The 17500-nt window shown below is 44.2% G+C and overlaps 1 protein-coding gene across 2 annotated transcripts in view; it reads left to right on the top strand.

Moving 5' to 3' along the window:
• LOC121569363 (guanine nucleotide exchange factor VAV3) overlaps window positions 1-17500 on the top strand; it is a 168849-nt gene that overhangs the window by 148077 nt on the left and 3272 nt on the right. Inside the window, exons 23-25 of one of the 2 annotated variants that reach the window (XM_041880256.2) lie at window positions 1215-1331; window positions 3311-3398; window positions 3983-4112. In XM_041880256.2, coding sequence (XP_041736190.2) covers window positions 1215-1331; window positions 3311-3398; window positions 3983-4112 — 335 coding nt within the window. Of the gene's footprint in view, window positions 1-1214; window positions 1332-3310; window positions 3399-3982; window positions 4113-17500 lie in introns of those variants that run through there. The other variant, XM_041880257.2, reaches the window with a different exon arrangement.

The raw sequence follows: 17500 nt of genomic DNA, 5'->3' as shown, positions 1-17500 counted from the left end.
TGTATACAGCATCTCTAACCTATCATATCCTGCCTGTGGTTCCTGTATACAGCATCTCTAACCTATCATATCCTGCCTGTGGTTCCTGTATACAGCATCTCTAACCTATCATATCCTGCCTGTGGTTCCTGTATACAGCATCTCTAACCTATCATATCCTGCCTGTGGGTCCTGTATACATCATCTCTAACCTATCATATCCTGCCTGTGGTTCCTGTATACAGCATCTCTAACCTATCATATCCTGCCTGTGGTTCCTGTATACAGCATCTCTAACCTATCATATCCTGCCTGTGCTTCCTGTATACAGCATCTCTAACCTATCATATCCTGCCTGTGGGTCCTGTATACAGCATCTCTAACCTATCATATCCTGCCTGTGGTTCCTGTATACAGCATCTCTAACCTATCATATCCTGCCTGTGGTTCCTGTATACAGCATCTCTAACCTATCATATCCTGCCTGTGGTTCCTGTATACAGCATCTCTAACCTATCATATCCTGCCTGTGGTTCCTGTATACAGCATCTCTAACCTATCATATCCTGCCTGTGGTTCCTGTATACAGCATCTCTAACCTATCATATCCTGCCTGTGGTTCCTGTATACAGCATCTCTAACCTATCATATCCTGCCTGTGTTTCCTGTATACAGCATCTCTAACCTATCATATCCTGCCTGTGGTTCCTGTATACAGCATCTCTAACCTATCATATCCTGCCTGTGGTTCCTGTATACAGCATCTCTAACCTATCATATCCTGCCTGTGGTTCCTGTATACAGCATCTCTAACCTATCATATCCTGCCTGTGGTTCCTGTATACAGCATCTCTAACCTATCATATCCTGCCTGTGTTTCCTGTATACAGCATCTCTAACCTATCATATCCTGCCTGTGGTTCCTGTATACAGCATCTCTAACCTATCATATCCTGCCTGTGGTTCCTGTATACAGCATCTCTAACCTATCATATACTGCCTGTGGTTCCTGTATACAGCATCTCTAACCTATCATATCCTGCCTGTGGTTCCTGTATACAGCATCTCTAACCTATCATATCCTGCCTGTGGTTCCTGTATACAGCATCTCTAACCTATCATATCCTGCCTGTGGTTCCTGTATACAGCATCTCTAACCTATCATATCCTGCCTGTGGTTCCTGTATACAGCATCTCTAACCTATCATATCCTGCCTGTGGTTCCTGTACTATAGGTTTGCTGGGCCCATGGAGAGACTGCAGGCTGAGGCAGAGCTGATTAGCAGAGGCAACAGCACTTACCTGGTCCGTCACCGGAGCCGTGAGCTCACAGAGTACGCCATCAGCATCAAGTAAGTTAGCAGACTGGCAGCACAGCACAGCACAGCACAGCACAGCACATGGATAAGAACATGTGTTGAAGGACAACATTGGACAATACATGCATTGGATTGTGCATTGAAAAGTAACTTGGGAAATAGTTCCAACAATGAGGTGAGATGCGCGGGAGTTATGATTCTGATAAGTGACCGCTACAGTACCGTGTGAAAATGCATTGCTTTAAGTGGTGTGAAGCACTGCTACCAATACATTTAAACCCCATGACGACGGAGACGGGGAAATAACCCTTGCGCGTTATCACTGTATCATTTCAGTCACCCAGGGCTGTTGGTATGCTGTAGATAGACAGATGGCAGTACTGGATGTTCAGACAGGCTGGATCAGGCCAATGATAAGCAGGTTGAGACACTCTTTCCCTGCAGGGAGCCGCTAAAACTGAGAGAGAGAGAGAGAGAGAGAGAGAGAGAGAGAGAGAGAGAGAGAGAGAGAGAGAGAGAGAGAGAGAGAGAGAGAGAGAGAGAGAGAGAGAGAGAGAGAGAGAGAGAGAGAGAGAGAGAGAGAGAGAGAGAGAGAGAGAGAGAGGAGAGAGAGAGAGAGAGAGAGAGAGCAGAGAGAGAGAGAGAGAGAGACAGCGAGAGAGAGAGAGAGAGAGAGAGACAGCGAGAGAGAGAGAGAGAGAGATACAGAGAGAGAGAGATACAGATAGAGATTTGAAATGTCTATATTCTTTTAAAACTGTAATGTTTACTAATGTTTCCCTTTTGTTTATTATCTATTTCACTTGCTTTGGCATTGTTAACATGTGTTCCCCATGGCAATAAAGCCCTTTGAATATAATGAGAGGGAGAGGGAGAGAGAGAGAGAGAGGGAGGGGCAGGCTGGCTGGCTGGCGGAAACGTTTTCTTTAAACCCCCTTCAACTCCACTAAATTAATCTCCTCCTTTTCTCTCTCTAATGAAAGCAAAGCTTTTCAATGCCTTCAAGTTCCACCAGAGCGGAAGTCTTAATTGCTTGTGTGCGATGCATGCTGCTGCAGCACTAGTGAATAGACCCAAAGAGACTGTTATACAGCCTGCTCAAGGTTAGTAAAACATCACAAAGACAACGAGAGAGAAAGAGGAAAAATTAAAGTATGTGGAAACTACAATAAGTGTTTGAATCAGACAATGCCCTATCCCTGGCTCCCTCTGCAACACTCTGCTGTTCTACTGAGGCCCTATCCCTGGCTCCCTCTGCAACACTCTGCTGTTCTACTGAGGCCCTATCCCTGGCTCCCTCCGCAACACTCGGCAAGCGGTACCGGAGCGCCAAGTCTAGGTCCAAAAGGCTTCTTAACAGCTTCTACCCCCAAGCCATAAGACTCCTGAACAGCTAATCATGGCTACCCGGACTAATTGCATTGACTAACCTGTGCCCCCGCACAATGACTCTGTACCCCCTGTATATAGCCTCGCTATTGTTATTTTATTGTTGCTATTTAATTATTTTTTATTTTTATTTTTTTACTTAACACTTATTTTTCTTAAAACGGCATTGTTGGTTAAGGGTAGAGCACGGCGCTTGTAACGCCAGGGAAGTGGGTTCGATCCCCGGGACCACCCATACACAAAAATTTATGCACGCATGACTGTAAGTCGCTTTGGATAAAAGCGTCTGCTAAATGGCATATTATTATTATTATTATTATTATTATAAGCATTTCACTGTAAGGTGAAATGCGCATGTGACAAATACAATTTGATTTGATTTGATCTGGTCCCTGAAATACCAAGGGGTAATAAGGAATAGTGCCCCTGTCTGTCGACATCGACACGCACCCCCCAACACCCCCCCCCCCACCCCTCCTCCCACCGCTTGAGTGTCAGAAACCTTTGGGCCCATGTATTACCATGGCGGCGGTTGCCCCCACACACACACACACACACACACCGGGGGATCGATCTCAATGATTACCAGAAAATGACACTCATCACTTATTCATGGGCCACAGGTACAGCAACGACGTGAAGCACATCAAGATACTGAACAGGGACGGCTGCTTTCACATCACAGAGAACAACAAGTTCAAGAGTATATTAGTGAGTCTGTTTCCCTTTCAACTACCCCCACTGCATTTCATACAGAAATAAATCACTCACAGCGTTTCTCCAATTAAGTGTCAAAACATTCATCTTATTTTAGCCGCTTGCTGTGTGAAAATAGCTCTAATTAGAGATGGTTTTTAATGGTGGGGTTTACTTTACTGCCTGTAGGTCTTGTAGAGAATTATAGACAAGGATCATCCAGGGTGGACTAGATGTGTTCTCTCCATTCTATTCAACCAGGAGTGTGTTGGCTTTAGCTGTGGTTTACAAATGACATTTTTACTGTTAGTCCTAGTGTGATACAGCCTACTTTCATTCAACCCAAACTTTTCATAAAATGTCACATTTGCATGACAGATGTTGTCATTTTCATTTAAAGGTCATTTGTAATTGGACAGAGGAAATGTTTAAACATATTTAGAATTATATACAGTATACTACTATTTTCACAAATCATTTTCATGCCAGTGGTGTTTTCGTGTAAGGCTATTTGGCTAACTGTGTGTGTGTGTGTGTGTGTGTGTGTGTGTGTGTGTGTGTGTGTGTGTGTGTGTGTGTGTGTGTGTGTGTGTGTGCAGGAACTGATTGAGTACTACCAACATTACTCCCTGAAGGAAGGCTTCAGAAGCCTGGACACCACACTGCAGTTCCCCTACAGAGAGCAGGAGAGCGCTGCTGTGCTCTGCACCAACAGACCTGGAGGAAACCGTGAGTACATAGTAGTACTGCTACTACTACTACTACCACTACTACTACTACTACTACTACTACTATTACTGCTACTACTACTACTACTACTACACACACCACACCACACCACGACCCGACACGACACATAGCACATAGCAATCACACTGAATTGATATTCCTATCAAGTGAGTTGACTGCTTGCCATGGCTCTGAATAATGTAAAGAACACTTACTACTATCCTCCCAGTAGATGTAGCTACATTCAACCTGCATGCTTTTGTTTTGGGCCAGTGTGGCATCAATTTATTTTAGTATGAAAGGAGTTGAATGTTAATGACATACTGATGGAATGTTTCATGTCTAGTCAAGAGATGACAGGTCTAGATGACTGGTCTAGATGACAGGTCTAGATGGTCTAGATGACAGGTCTAGATGACAGGTCTAGATGACAGGTCTAGATGACAGGTCTAGATGACAGGTCTAGATGACTGGTCTAGATGACAGGTCTAGATGGTCTAGATGACAGGTCTAGATGGTCTAGATGACAGGTCTAGATGACAGGTCTAGATGACAGGTCTAGATGACAGGTCTAGATGACAGGTCTAGATGACAGGTCTAGATGGTCTACATGACAGGTCTAGATGACAGGTCTAGATGACAGGTCTAGATGACAGGTCTAGATGACAGGTCTAGATGGTCTAGATGACAGGTCTAGATGGTCTAGATGACAGGTCTAGATGGTCTAGATGACTGGTCTAGATGACAGGTCTAGATGGTCTAGATGACCGGTCTAGATGACAGGTCTAGATGGTCTAGATGACAGGTCTAGATGGTCTAGATGACAGGTCTAGATGGTCTAGATGACTGGTCTAGATGACAGGTCTAGATGGTCTAGATGACTGGTCTAGATGACAGGTCTAGATGGTCTAGATGACAGGTCTAGATGACTGGTCTAGATGACTGGTCTAGATGACAGGTCTAGATGGTCTAGATGACTGGTCTAGATGACTGGTCTAGATGACAGGTCTAGATGACTGGTCTAGATGACTGGTCTAGATGACAGGTCTAGATGACTGGTCTAGATGACTGGTCTAGATGACAGGTCTAGATGACTGGTCTAGATGACAGGTCTAGATGGTCTAGATGACCGGTCTAGATGACAGGTCTAGATGACTGGTCTAGATGACAGGTCTAGATGGTCTAGATGACAGGTCTAGATGACAGGTCTAGATGACAGGTCTAGATGACAGGTCTAGATGGTCTAGATGACAGGTCTAGATGGTCTAGATGACAGGTCTAGATGGTCTAGATGACAGGTCTAGATGGTCTAGATGACAGGTCTGGATGGTCTAGATGACAGGTCTAGATGACCGGTCTAGATGACCGGTCTAGATGGTCTAGATGACAGGTCTAGATGGTCTAGATGACCGGTCTAGATGACAGGTCTAGATGACTGGTCTAGATGACAGGTCTAGATGACAGGTCTAGATGACAGGTCTAGATGACAGGTCTAGATGACCGGTCTAGATGGTGTAGGTGAGGTAACACTTTACTTGACATCCAGCGTCATAACACATTATTTTACATTTACATTTCTTCAGAAGCCTGGACACCACACTGCAGTTCCCCTACAGAGAGCAGGACAATATGTTTTAACAACTGTCATAACCTGTCATAACCTGTCATAGTATGGGCGTAACACTGTCATGACACACATATTTAGACCTGTTGTGACAAATATTGCGTTATTTTACTACCTCTGTATTTATTTTATGGCTGGTTAGGACACCTACGTAAGAGTGTCACAACCCACAAAACCTACCACACAAGGCAAAACATTCCATTACGCCCATAGCCTACGTGTCAAAAGTATGTTTATGTTATATATGACATTTGCTGAAATGTACCATGTTAAATTATCATTGTAATTGTGCACACGTTGATGTCAGACATGCACTTGTTTCTAATGACTGGGATGAACGCAGGAGCAGATTTCAGGAGCAGGACAATGCACCCTCTTTTTGACTGAGGGCATGTACACTGCATTCGGAAAGTATTCAGACCCCTTGAGTTTGTCCACATTTTGTAACGTTACAGCCTTATTCTAAAATGGATTAAAAAAATAAATAAAAATCCTCATCAATCTACACACAATAGCCCATAATGCTTCTTGAAGGTGTCATAAAGTGCATTTTCTGCATGAAGAAGTCGTTACAGGACTTAAAAAATAAACTTTCAAATGAAAGGAAACTTCTTGGCAGGGAAAAAACACATTTGAATAAATGTGGGTTTTGACACTATTCTGTAGGTGTCATAACCAGCCATAAAATAACGCAATATATGTCACAACAGGTGTAAATATGTGGGTCATGACAGTGTTATTACCATATTATGACAGGTTGTGACAAGTAATGTCAGCTTTGATGAGATATTAGGACATGGTTATAACAATGTCATAACGTGTTATGACGCTGGGTATCAAGTAAAGTGTTACCGTAGAGGTAAGGTCTAGATGACAGTTCTAGATGACAGGTTTGGTTGACATTTTTTTTTAAATGTGTTATTAACGGTACAACAGGAACTTGACTTAGAATTGTGTTGCTATGGCTGAAATAACTGGTTGATGTCTTGGGTAAAGAGTTTGTCCTGGGTAACATTACACATGGTGTGTGACTGTCTTGCACTGAGTTACTGTTACATCATGAATACTGTATAGTCCTGTACCGCTGTTACATCATGAATACTGTATAGTCCTGTACCGCTGTTACATCATGAATACTGTATAGTCCTGTACCGCTGTTACATCATGAATACTGTATAGTCCTGTACCGCTGTTACATCATGAATACTGTATAGTCCTGTACCGCTGTTACATCATGAATACTGTATAGTCCTGTACCGCTGTTACATCATGAATACTGTATAGTCCTGTACCGCTGTTACATCATGAATACTGTATAGTCCTGTACCGCTGTTATATCATGAATACTGTATAGTCCTCTACTGCTGTTACATCATGAATACTGTATAGTCCTGTACCGCTGTTACATCATGAATACTGTATAGTCCTGTACCGCTGTTACATCATGAATACTGTATAGTCCTGTACCGCTGTTACATCATGAATACTGTATAGTCCTGTACTGCTGTTACATCATAAATACTGTATAGTCCTGTACCGCTGTTACATCATGAATACTGTATAGTCCTGTACCGCTGTTACATCATGAATACTTTATAGTCCTGTACCACTGTTACATCATGAATACTGTATAGTCCTGTACCGCTGTTACATCATGAATACTGTATAGTCCTGTACCGCTGTTACATCATGAATACTGTATAGTCCTGTACCGCTGTTACATCATGAATACTGTATAGTCCTGTACCGCTGTTACATCATGAATACTGTATAGTCCTCTACTGCTGTTACATCATGAATACTGTATAGTCCTGTACCGCTGTTACATCATGAATACTGTATAGTCCTGTACCGCTGTTACATCATGAATACTGTATAGTCCTGTACCGCTGTTACATCATGAATGAAAGACAGCAGAGACAGAGGAGAAGAGGCATGTTGGATCCTGGATCCCAGTGGTGAGGAGGGGGTTAAACCTGGTGCCGACGCCGGCAGCACACCTGCGGCACTAGAGCCTCAACCAGTGCGGAGATGAGATTTCATTGTAGCACCATATGTCACCGTGCGAAAAAGCGCAAGAAAAACTCCCAGGATTCACTGAAGGTCGTGTTGCAAGTGGGGATTTAAACACAGAAAGGAAAGGCTGATGAATACAGTCAGTCAGTCAGAAGCTGCTGCCAGTCTCACTCTGATGAATACAGTCAGTCAGTCAGAAGCTGCTGCCAGTCACCTCAGTTTGCATTTAGCTTGTCTCTCAAATGTCTCTCGGCCTAAAAAAAAACAAAAACACACACACACACACACACACACACACACACACACACAGACTGACTGACGGGAGGGAGGGAGGAGGAGGAGGAGGAAAAACAAGTCCCTCACTTGTAATAATTGAATCCCAACCTATCTCCTTCTCTCTCCTCCTGTGTAACGCCCCAATCTAATCTAATCTAATCTCCTGTCTAACGCCCCAGCTCACAGAATGCAGCTCCCCTTTTCACGTCGAAATAACTCATTTGTTTTGCTGTTCATTTGAATAGTTTTTTTTCCTCTCCAAAACACTAAATATCCATTTTCAGAAATATTGGTAACTTAGCTTTTATTGTTTAAAGATCTAATCATGCTATGGGGTTGTTCGATGACAGGCATGTATTTGTTTGAAATCTATCACTAACGTTTCATTTCAGAAAGACAAATAATCATATTTTTTTTTCAAAACGCTATATATCCACCTCACTCTCAGATAAATAAGTAGTACCGCTAGGTTTTACACAGTCAAATTTAACAAATAACAACATTTTAATAAAGAACTGTACAAATGATACATTTGTGACATCAATATTTGTTAAATTTTAATTTAAAAAAAATTCTATAGAATAATATGAGATCTGTACGTAAAACATTTACATTTGACATTTTAGTTATTTAGCAGATGCTCTTATCCAGAGTGACTTACAGTTAATGCATTCATCTTAAAGATAGCTAGGTGAGACAACCACATATCACAATCAAATACACAGGATACAAACATTCCATTCCAGCTAAGACAATGGATACATAGCGTTTTGCAAAAAAACACATTTTAATTAAAATCTAAAATATATATATATATATATATACTCTTTATAAAAGAAAAGGGTTCCAAAATAGTTATTCAGCTGTCCCCATAGGAGAACCTTTTTTGGTTCCAGGTAAAACCCTTTTTGGTTTGAGGTAGAACCCTTTTTGGTTCCAGGTAAAACCCTTTTTGGTTTGAGGTAGAACCATTTTGGGCTCCATGTAAAACCCTCTGTGGAAAGGGTTCTACATGGAACCCCAAAAAACGAAATTGTTCTATATGGAACTCAAAACAGATTTACTGGGAACCAAAAGGGTTCTACCTGGAACCAACAAAGGGTTCTCCTATGGGGACAGCCGAAGAACCCCATTAGGTTCTAGATAGCACTTTTTCTTTCTAAGAGTGTATGAATAAGAAGGTACCCATAAGAATGAAGGTACCCATAAGCAATCATTTCTGATAAAAAACCACAAATGTGATATAGCTGAAATGCTAATGTATGGCTGAAATGCATTGCTGAAATGCTAATGCATGGTTATCTTACCGTTTTGGACCTGACTGTGTGCATATCTACAAATCTGAGAAGAATCTCTCCTGGTTCCTACTTTTACAACATAATCAACCCTCTAGATGTCGAACGCATTCGGTCTTCAACGAGGTCCGGAGGGCCGCACTGAAAATGTGTTATATTTCCTTACCGTCCAAATTTACACCAAAAAAATATGCTTTTTCGATGCTCCCTGGCTGTCTAGTGATTATTAGCGAGCAGGACAGTCAATAAACTGTATGAATGTAGGTCCATTGACTGTGCACAGTGATAATGTAGGTCCATTGACTGTGCACAAGCTCCTGAGTGGCGCAGTGGTCTAAGGCACTGCATCGCAGTGCTAACTGTGCCACTAGAGATCCTGGTTCGAATCCAGGCTCTGTCGCAGCCGGCCGCGACCGGGAGACTCATGGGCGGCGCACAATTGGCCCAGCGTCGTCCAGGGTAGGGGAGGGAATGGCAGGCAGGGATGTAGCTCAGTTGATAGAGCATGGGGTTTGCAACGCCAGGGTTGTGGGTTCGATTCCCACGGGGGGCCAGTATAAAAAAAAGATGTATTCACTAACTGTAAGTCGCTCTGGATAAGAGCGTCTGCTAAATGACTAAAATGTAAATGTAAATGTAAAATGTATAATTAGCGAGCTGGACAGTCAAGAAACTATATGAATGTAGGTCCGTTATCATTTATACACTATTTCGATTTGGTTTTAATCATTTTAAAGTATATTGAGTTTGTCCCCCCAACATTTCTATTGGTAGTTAGCTCCATATATATATATATATATATAAATATATATATATATATAAATATATATATATATATATATATATATATATATATATATATATATATAATATATATAAATATATATATATAAACATATATCCGACAGAGTAGAGAGTTATTATAATGCTCATCAGATTTCTCCTCTGATCTTCCTCCCCTTGATAGAAACCACAGGTTGACAGAGTTCATGTGAATCCAGGTTCTCCTCATTAGTAACTAGCCAGGGTTATATATATATATATATATATATATATATATATATATATATATATATATATATTTATAAACTGGGTGGTCCGAGCCCTGAATGCTGATGATATATGTGACTGTATACCACAGGTATGACAAAACATTACTTTTTACTGTTCTAATTACCTTGGTAAGCAGTTTATAATAGCAAAAATGCACCTCTGGGGTTTGTGGTATATGGCCAATATACCACGGCTAAGGGCTGGATCCAGGCACTCCACTTTGAGTCTTGCATAAGAACAGCCCTTAGCTGTGGTATATTGGTCATATACCACACCCCCTCGTGCCTTACTGCTTAAATATATACAGTGCCGTGAAATAGTTATTTGCCCCCTTTCTGATAATCTCTATTTTTGCATATTTTTCTGAGGGACCATTATGTACAGTGGCTTGCGAAAGTATTCACCCCCCCTTGGCATTTTTCCTATTTTGTTGCCTTACAACCTAGAAGTAAAATGGATTTTTTGGGGGGTTTGTATCATTTGATTTACACAACATGCCTACCACTTTGAAGATGCAACATATTTTTTATTGTGAAACAAACAGGAAATAAGACAAAAAATACAGAAAAAGTGAATACTTTGTAGAGCCACCTTTTGCAGCAATTACAGCTGCAAGTCTCTTGGGGTATGTCTCTATAAGCTTGGCACATCTAGCCACTGGGATTTTTGCCCATTCTTCAAGGCAAAACTGCTCCAGCTCCTTCAAGTTGGATGGGTTCCGCTGATGTACAGCAATCTTTAAGTCAAACCACAGATTCTCAATTGGATTGAGGTCTGGGCTTTGACTAGGAAATTCCAAGACATTTAAATGTTTCCCCTTAAACCACTCGAGTGTTGCTTTAGCAGTAAGCTTAGGGTCATTGTCCTGCTGGAAGGTGAACCTCCGTCCCAGTCTCAATTCTCTGGAAGACTGAAACAGGTTTCCCTCATGAATTTCCCTGTATTTAGCGCCATCCATCATTCCTTCAATTCTGACCAGTTTCTCAGTCCCTGCCGATGAAAAACATCCCCACAGCATGATGCTGCCACCACCATGCTTCACTGTGGGGATGCGCCAGACATAGCGTTTTCCTTGATGGCCAAAAAGCTCAATTTTAGTCTCATCTGACCAAAGTACCTTTTTCCATATGTTTGGGGAGTCTCCCACATGGCTTTTGGCGAACACCAAACGTGTTTGCTTATTTTTTTCTTTAAGCAATGGCTTTTTTTTCTGGCCACTCTTCCGTAAAGCCCAGGTCTGTGGAGTGTACGGCTTAAAGTGGTCCTACGAACAGATACTCCAATCTCTGCTGTGGAGCTTTGCAGCTCCTTCAGGGTTATCTTTGGTCTCTTTGTTGCCTCTCTGATTAATGCCCTCCTTGCCTGGTCCATGAGTTTTGGTGGGCGGCCCTCTCTTGGCAGGTTTGTTGTGGTGCCATGTTCTTTCCATTTTTTAATAATGGATTTAATGGTGCTCTGTGGGATGTTCAAAGTTTTGGATAGTTTTTTTATAACCCAACCCTGATTGGTACTTCTCCACAACTTTGTCCCTGACCTGTTTGGAGAGCTCCTTGGTCTTCACGGTATCGCTTGCTTGGGGTGCCGCTTGCTTAGTGGTGTTGCAGACTCTGGGGCCTTTCAGAACAGGTGTATATAAACTGAGATCATGTGACAGATCATGTGACACTTAGATTGCACACAGGTGGACTTTATTTAACTAATTATGTTACTTCTGAAGGTAATTGGTTGCACCAGATCTTATTTAGGGGCTTCATTGCAAAGGGGGTGAATACATATGCACGCACCAGTTTTCCGTTATTTATTTTTTAGATTATTTTTTAACACGTTATTTTTTTAATTTCACTACACCAATTTGGTCTATTTTGTGTATGTCCATTACATGAAATCCAAATAAAAATCCATTAAAATTACAGAGTGTAATGAAACAAAATAGGAAAAGCGCCAAGGGGGATGAATACTTTTGCAAGGCACTGTACATTTTCACCAACTGGGCTCAGTGACATTGTTCTGGTTGTTTGGGTTTCTGGTCTTGTGTTCATCTATCAAACTGCACTCTTCTACTGCCAGCTGCTTGTTTTGCATATTAATTTAGAGTTGGAATTAAACATAATTTTTTCTCTCCTTTATTCCACCACCCTCCCCTCCTCTCCCCTCCTCTCCCCTCCTCTCCCCTCCTCTCCCCTCCTCTCCCCTCCCCCTCCTCTCCTCTCCCCTCCCCCTCCCCCTCACCTACTCCCTCCCCTCCTCTCCCCTACCTCCTCCCTCCCCTCCTCTGCTTTACCCTCCCCCTCCCCTCCCCCTCCCTCCCCCTGCTTTACCCTCCTCTCCCCTCCCTCCTCTCCCCTACCTACTCCCTCCCCTCCTCTCCCCTACCTACTCCCTCCCCCTCCTCTCCCCCTACCTACTCCCTCCCTCCTCTCCCACCTACTCCCTCCTCCTCTCCCCCTACCTACTCCCTCCCCTCCTCTCCCCTACCTACTCCCTCCCCTCCTCTCCCCTACCTACTCCCTCCCCTCCTCTCCCCTACCTCCCCTACCTCCCTCCCCCTCCTCTCCCTACCCTCCCTCCCTCCCCTACCTCCCCTCCCCTCTCCTCTCCCCTACCTACTCCCTCCCTACCCTCCCCTCCTCTCCCCTACCTACTCCCCTCCCTCCCCTCCTCTCCCCCTACCTACTCCCTCCCCTCCTCTCCCCTACCTCCCTCCCTCCCCTACCTCCCCTCCTCTCCCCTACCTCCCCCCTACCTCCCCTCCCCTCCTCTACCTCCCCTCCCTCCTCTCCCCCTACCTACTCCATCCCCTCCTCTCCCCTACCTACTCCCTCCCCCTCTCCCCTGCCATAGATCCATTGCTCTGCGGGCTGTCTTATGTAACTGCTGCAGGCTACTGCTTTGTTCCTCCCTCCTCAGCTCCTTTCTGGTCAGGTACAGGTTCCTCCCTCCTCAGGTTCCACGTCTCCTTATTCCTACTCTTGTCATTGTGGGGCTCTGACTCCTTAGCGTGCCGAGTGAGTCTAGTCTGACTCCTTAGCGTGCCGAGTGAGTCTAGTCTGACTCCTTAGCGTGCCGAGTGAGTCTAGTCTGACTCCTTAGCGTGCCGAGTGAGTCTAGTCTAGTCTAGCTATCCTTGCTGCTATACCAGATCACAGTTATCCCTGCCTGGATCATCTCTCCCAGCCTTCCATCTCACCTCACTCCCTCCATCTTGCTGGAAATGTGTGTAGGTGTAGTGTGTGTGTCTGCATACATAGTGTTTATTCCTATGTGTGTGTTAGCACCAAGACGTTGACATGTGACAAGACAATGAGGCGGGCCAAATAGACTGACCATAATCATATCACACACACCAGTGACCCTGACTGACAGCTTTGCAGACCAATCAAATCACCCTATTTAAGCTGTCAGGCCAGTGAAGGATCTTTCCACAACAGCAGTAGTATTACAGTCCAAACCTTCCATATACACAGCAGAGCTAAGCAGCTCCATAGACATGACATTTACATTTAAGTCATTTAGCAGACGCTCTTATCCAGAGCGACTTACAGTTAGTGAATACATATATATATTTTTTTCATACTGGTCCCCCGTGGGAATTGAACCCACAACCCTGGCGTTGCAAACGCCATGCTCTATCAACTGAGCTACATCCCTGCCGGCCATTCCCTCCCCTACCCTGGACAACGCTAGGCCAATTGTGCGCTGCCCATGAGTCTCCCGGTCGCGGCCGGCTGCGACAGAGCCTGGATTCGAACCAGGATCTCTAGTGGCACAGCTAGCACTGCGATGCAGTGCCTTAGACCACTGCGCCACTCGGGAGACACTCAGGAGACATGACTGCAGCTCAGGAGACATGACTGCAGCTCACAGACAGACAGACAGACAGACATACAGACACACAGGCAGGCAGGCAGACAGGCAGGCAGGCAGACAGGCAGACAGACAGACAGACAGACAGGCAGACAGACAGACAGACAGCAGACAGGCAGGCAGGCAGGCAGGCAGGCAGGCAAGGCAGGGCAGGCAGGGAAGGCAGGCAGGCAGGCAGGCAGGCAGGCCACGTCAGCAGCAGACAGAGGATGTCTGGCACGCTCTCTCACACACGCCAACTTGGTCACAGAGCATTTTGTACGTAACTCCGATACACTCCATTTAGTATGATATGTTACGTTTCGTATGGTATGTATTCATTTGTAGATGTCCATCATTCGTATGATATGTTACAAATTACAATTTGTATCACACAGTATGTTATGAATTTGCAAAAAATAACAAGATGTCCCGAATTTGCAAAACATATGTTATGTTATGAATTCCAATTTGTTGTGGCTAACGTTGGCTAGGTGGCTAATTCTAATGTTAGCTCGCTGGCTAACGTTAGCTAGGGGTTAGGGTTAAGGTTAGGGTTAAGATAAGGAGTTAGGTTAAAGGGTTAAGGTTAGGGGAAGGGTTAGCTAAAAGGGTTAGGGGAAGGGGAAGGGTTAGCTAACATGCTAAGTACTGTAGTTGCAAAGTAGCTAAAAAGTAGTAAGTAGTTCAAAAGTTGCTAATTAGCTCAAACGCTAAAGTTGTTCATGATGAGATTTGAACACGCAACCTTTGGGTTGCTAGACGATGGCGTTATAGTTTGTGCAAACTTAATGTTGTACACAAAACTGTTCTAACTACTGCGTTCCCTGTCTTAGTAATCATAAAGCACAAATGAATGTTATTTTTTCAGGAGCTATTAGTGATTTACATGTTTACACAAATACACCACATAGCCAAAAGTATGTGGACACCTGCTCGTCGAACATCTCATTCCAAAATCATGGGCATTAAAATGGAGTTGGTCCCCCCCCTTTGCTGCTATAACAGCCTCCACTCTTCTGGGAAGGCTTTCCACTAGGTGTTGGAACATTGCTGCGGGGACTTGCTTCCATTCAGCCACAAGAGCATTAGTGAGGTCGGGCACTGATGTTGGGCAATTAGGCCTGGCTCGCAGTCGGCGTTCCAATTCATCCCAAAGGTGTTCAGTGGGGTTGATGCCAGGGCTCTGTACAGGCCAGTCAAGTTCTTCCACACCAATCTCAACAAACTATTTCTGTGTGGACCTCGCTTTGTGCACGCGGGCATTGTCATGGTGAAACAGGAAAGGGCCTTCCCCAAACTGTTGCCACAAAGTTGGAAGCACAGACTCATCTAGAATGTCATTGTATGCTGTAGTGTTAATATTTCCCTTCACTGGAACTAAGGGGCCTAGCCCGAACCATGAAAAACAGCCCCAGATCATTATTCCTCCTCCACCAAACTTTACAGTTGGCACTATGCATTCAGGCAGGTAGCGTTCTCCTGCCATCTGCCAAACCCAGATTCGTCCATCAGACTGCCAGATAGTGAAGCGTGATTCATCACTCCAGAGAATGCGTTTCCACTACTCCAGAGTCCAATGGCGGCGAGCTTTACACCACTCTAGCCGACGCTTGGCATTGCGCATGGTGATCTTAGGTTTGTTTGCGGCTGCTCAGCCATGGAAACCCATTTCATGAAGCTCCCAACGAACATTTATTGTGCTGATGTTGCTTCCAGAGGCAGTTTGGAACTTGGTAATGAGTGTTGCAACTGAACACAGGCGATTTTTACTCGCTACGCGCTTCAGCACTCAGTGGTCCCGTTCTGTGAGCTTGTGTGGCCTACCACTTCGCGGCTGAGTCGTTGTTGCTCCTAGACGTTTTATACACCTGTCGGCAACGGGTGTGGCAGGAATAGCGCCGAATCCACTCATTTGAAGGGGTGTCCACATACTTTTGCATATATAGTGTACGTCAGTGGTGGTCGGTGCCGTTTAAGATGAGGGAGGACGATAGTTTTTTTCTCATGAGCATGGCCTTATTTCTATTACAGCATATTGGATGACTGTCATTCATATTCCATTCACCCAGTTCAATGTAACATTGATAGGTTTAGGCTACTATATGATACTAGAATCTTCCCTATACCCATCATAAGGTTGCTACAACCTAGCCTATGAAGGAAAGTTTACAATGTAGGTGCACACATGTCGAGAGAAATTTGAGGTGACAGACAGTGACACATTCAACACCGCCTTGCTCACTCTTGCCTGCATCTAGCTGATCTAGAGTGTAATCATTAGTCCAACAGTTGCAAAATAGAGTTTCTATTGGACAAATCCAGGAATGTTTATCCCCGTTTTCGTTCTGTTTTCTTCTGTTTAAGAAACGTTTTGCAAGAGAATCGGCGGAATGAATACACCACTGATCACGCATAAACACAGTTCACTTTCATAGCAGCCATGTTGTATTCCTTCTTGCATCTATGCACTCTCCTCCTCTCACCTTTTCCCTTCACTTGTGGACTTCAGTGCACAACACATCAGCTGTATGTGACCAGGCGAAAAAAACATTCCAAGCCAAACCATGTCATAACCGCTACACACAGCCTACATCCTTGTCACCATATTTCCTAAAGCAACGTCATAGTCAACATAGCTATTAGTACTAACGCGTTAGTAAACCCTCTACAATCATGCAGTAACGTTAGTCAGTAAGCAGTTCAATAAACAGTTTAGCAGTTACACTCTCTCTCTCTCTCTCTCTCTCTCTCTCTCTTTGCCCCCCCTTCTCTCTCTCTCTCTCTCCCCCCCCCTTCTCTTTCTCTCTCTCGCGCTCTCTCTCTCTCTCTATCTTTGCCCTCCCCTTCTCTCTCTCTCTCTCTCTCTCTCTCTCTCTCTCTCTCTCTCTCTCTCTCTCTCTCTCTCTGCCCTCTCTCTCTCTCTCTCTCTCTCTCTCTCTCTCTCTCTCTTTGCCCCCCTCTCTCTCTCTCTCTCTCTCTCTCTCTCTCTCTCTCTCTCTCTCTCTCTCTCTCTCTCTTTGCCCCCCTCTCCTCTCTCTCTCTCTCTCTCTCTCTCTCTTTGCCCCCCTTCTCTCTCTCTCTCTCTCTCTCTCTCTCTCTCTCTCTCTCTCTCTCTCTCTCTCTCTCTCTCTCTCTTTGCCCCCCCCTCTCTCTCTCTCTCTCTCTCTCTCTCTCTCTCTCTCTCTCTCTCTCTCTCTCTCTCTTTGCCCCCTTCTCTCTCTCTCTCTCTCTCTCTCTCTCTCTCTTTGCCCCCTCCTCTCTCCTCTCTCTCTCTCTCT

Source organism: Coregonus clupeaformis, chromosome 7 (assembly GCF_020615455.1).
Source record: "Coregonus clupeaformis isolate EN_2021a chromosome 7, ASM2061545v1, whole genome shotgun sequence".
NCBI classification, from domain to species: Eukaryota; Metazoa; Chordata; class Actinopteri; order Salmoniformes; family Salmonidae; genus Coregonus; species Coregonus clupeaformis.
Note: the sequence above shows the minus strand (reverse complement) of the source record. Positions and strands in the feature narration are given on the sequence as shown.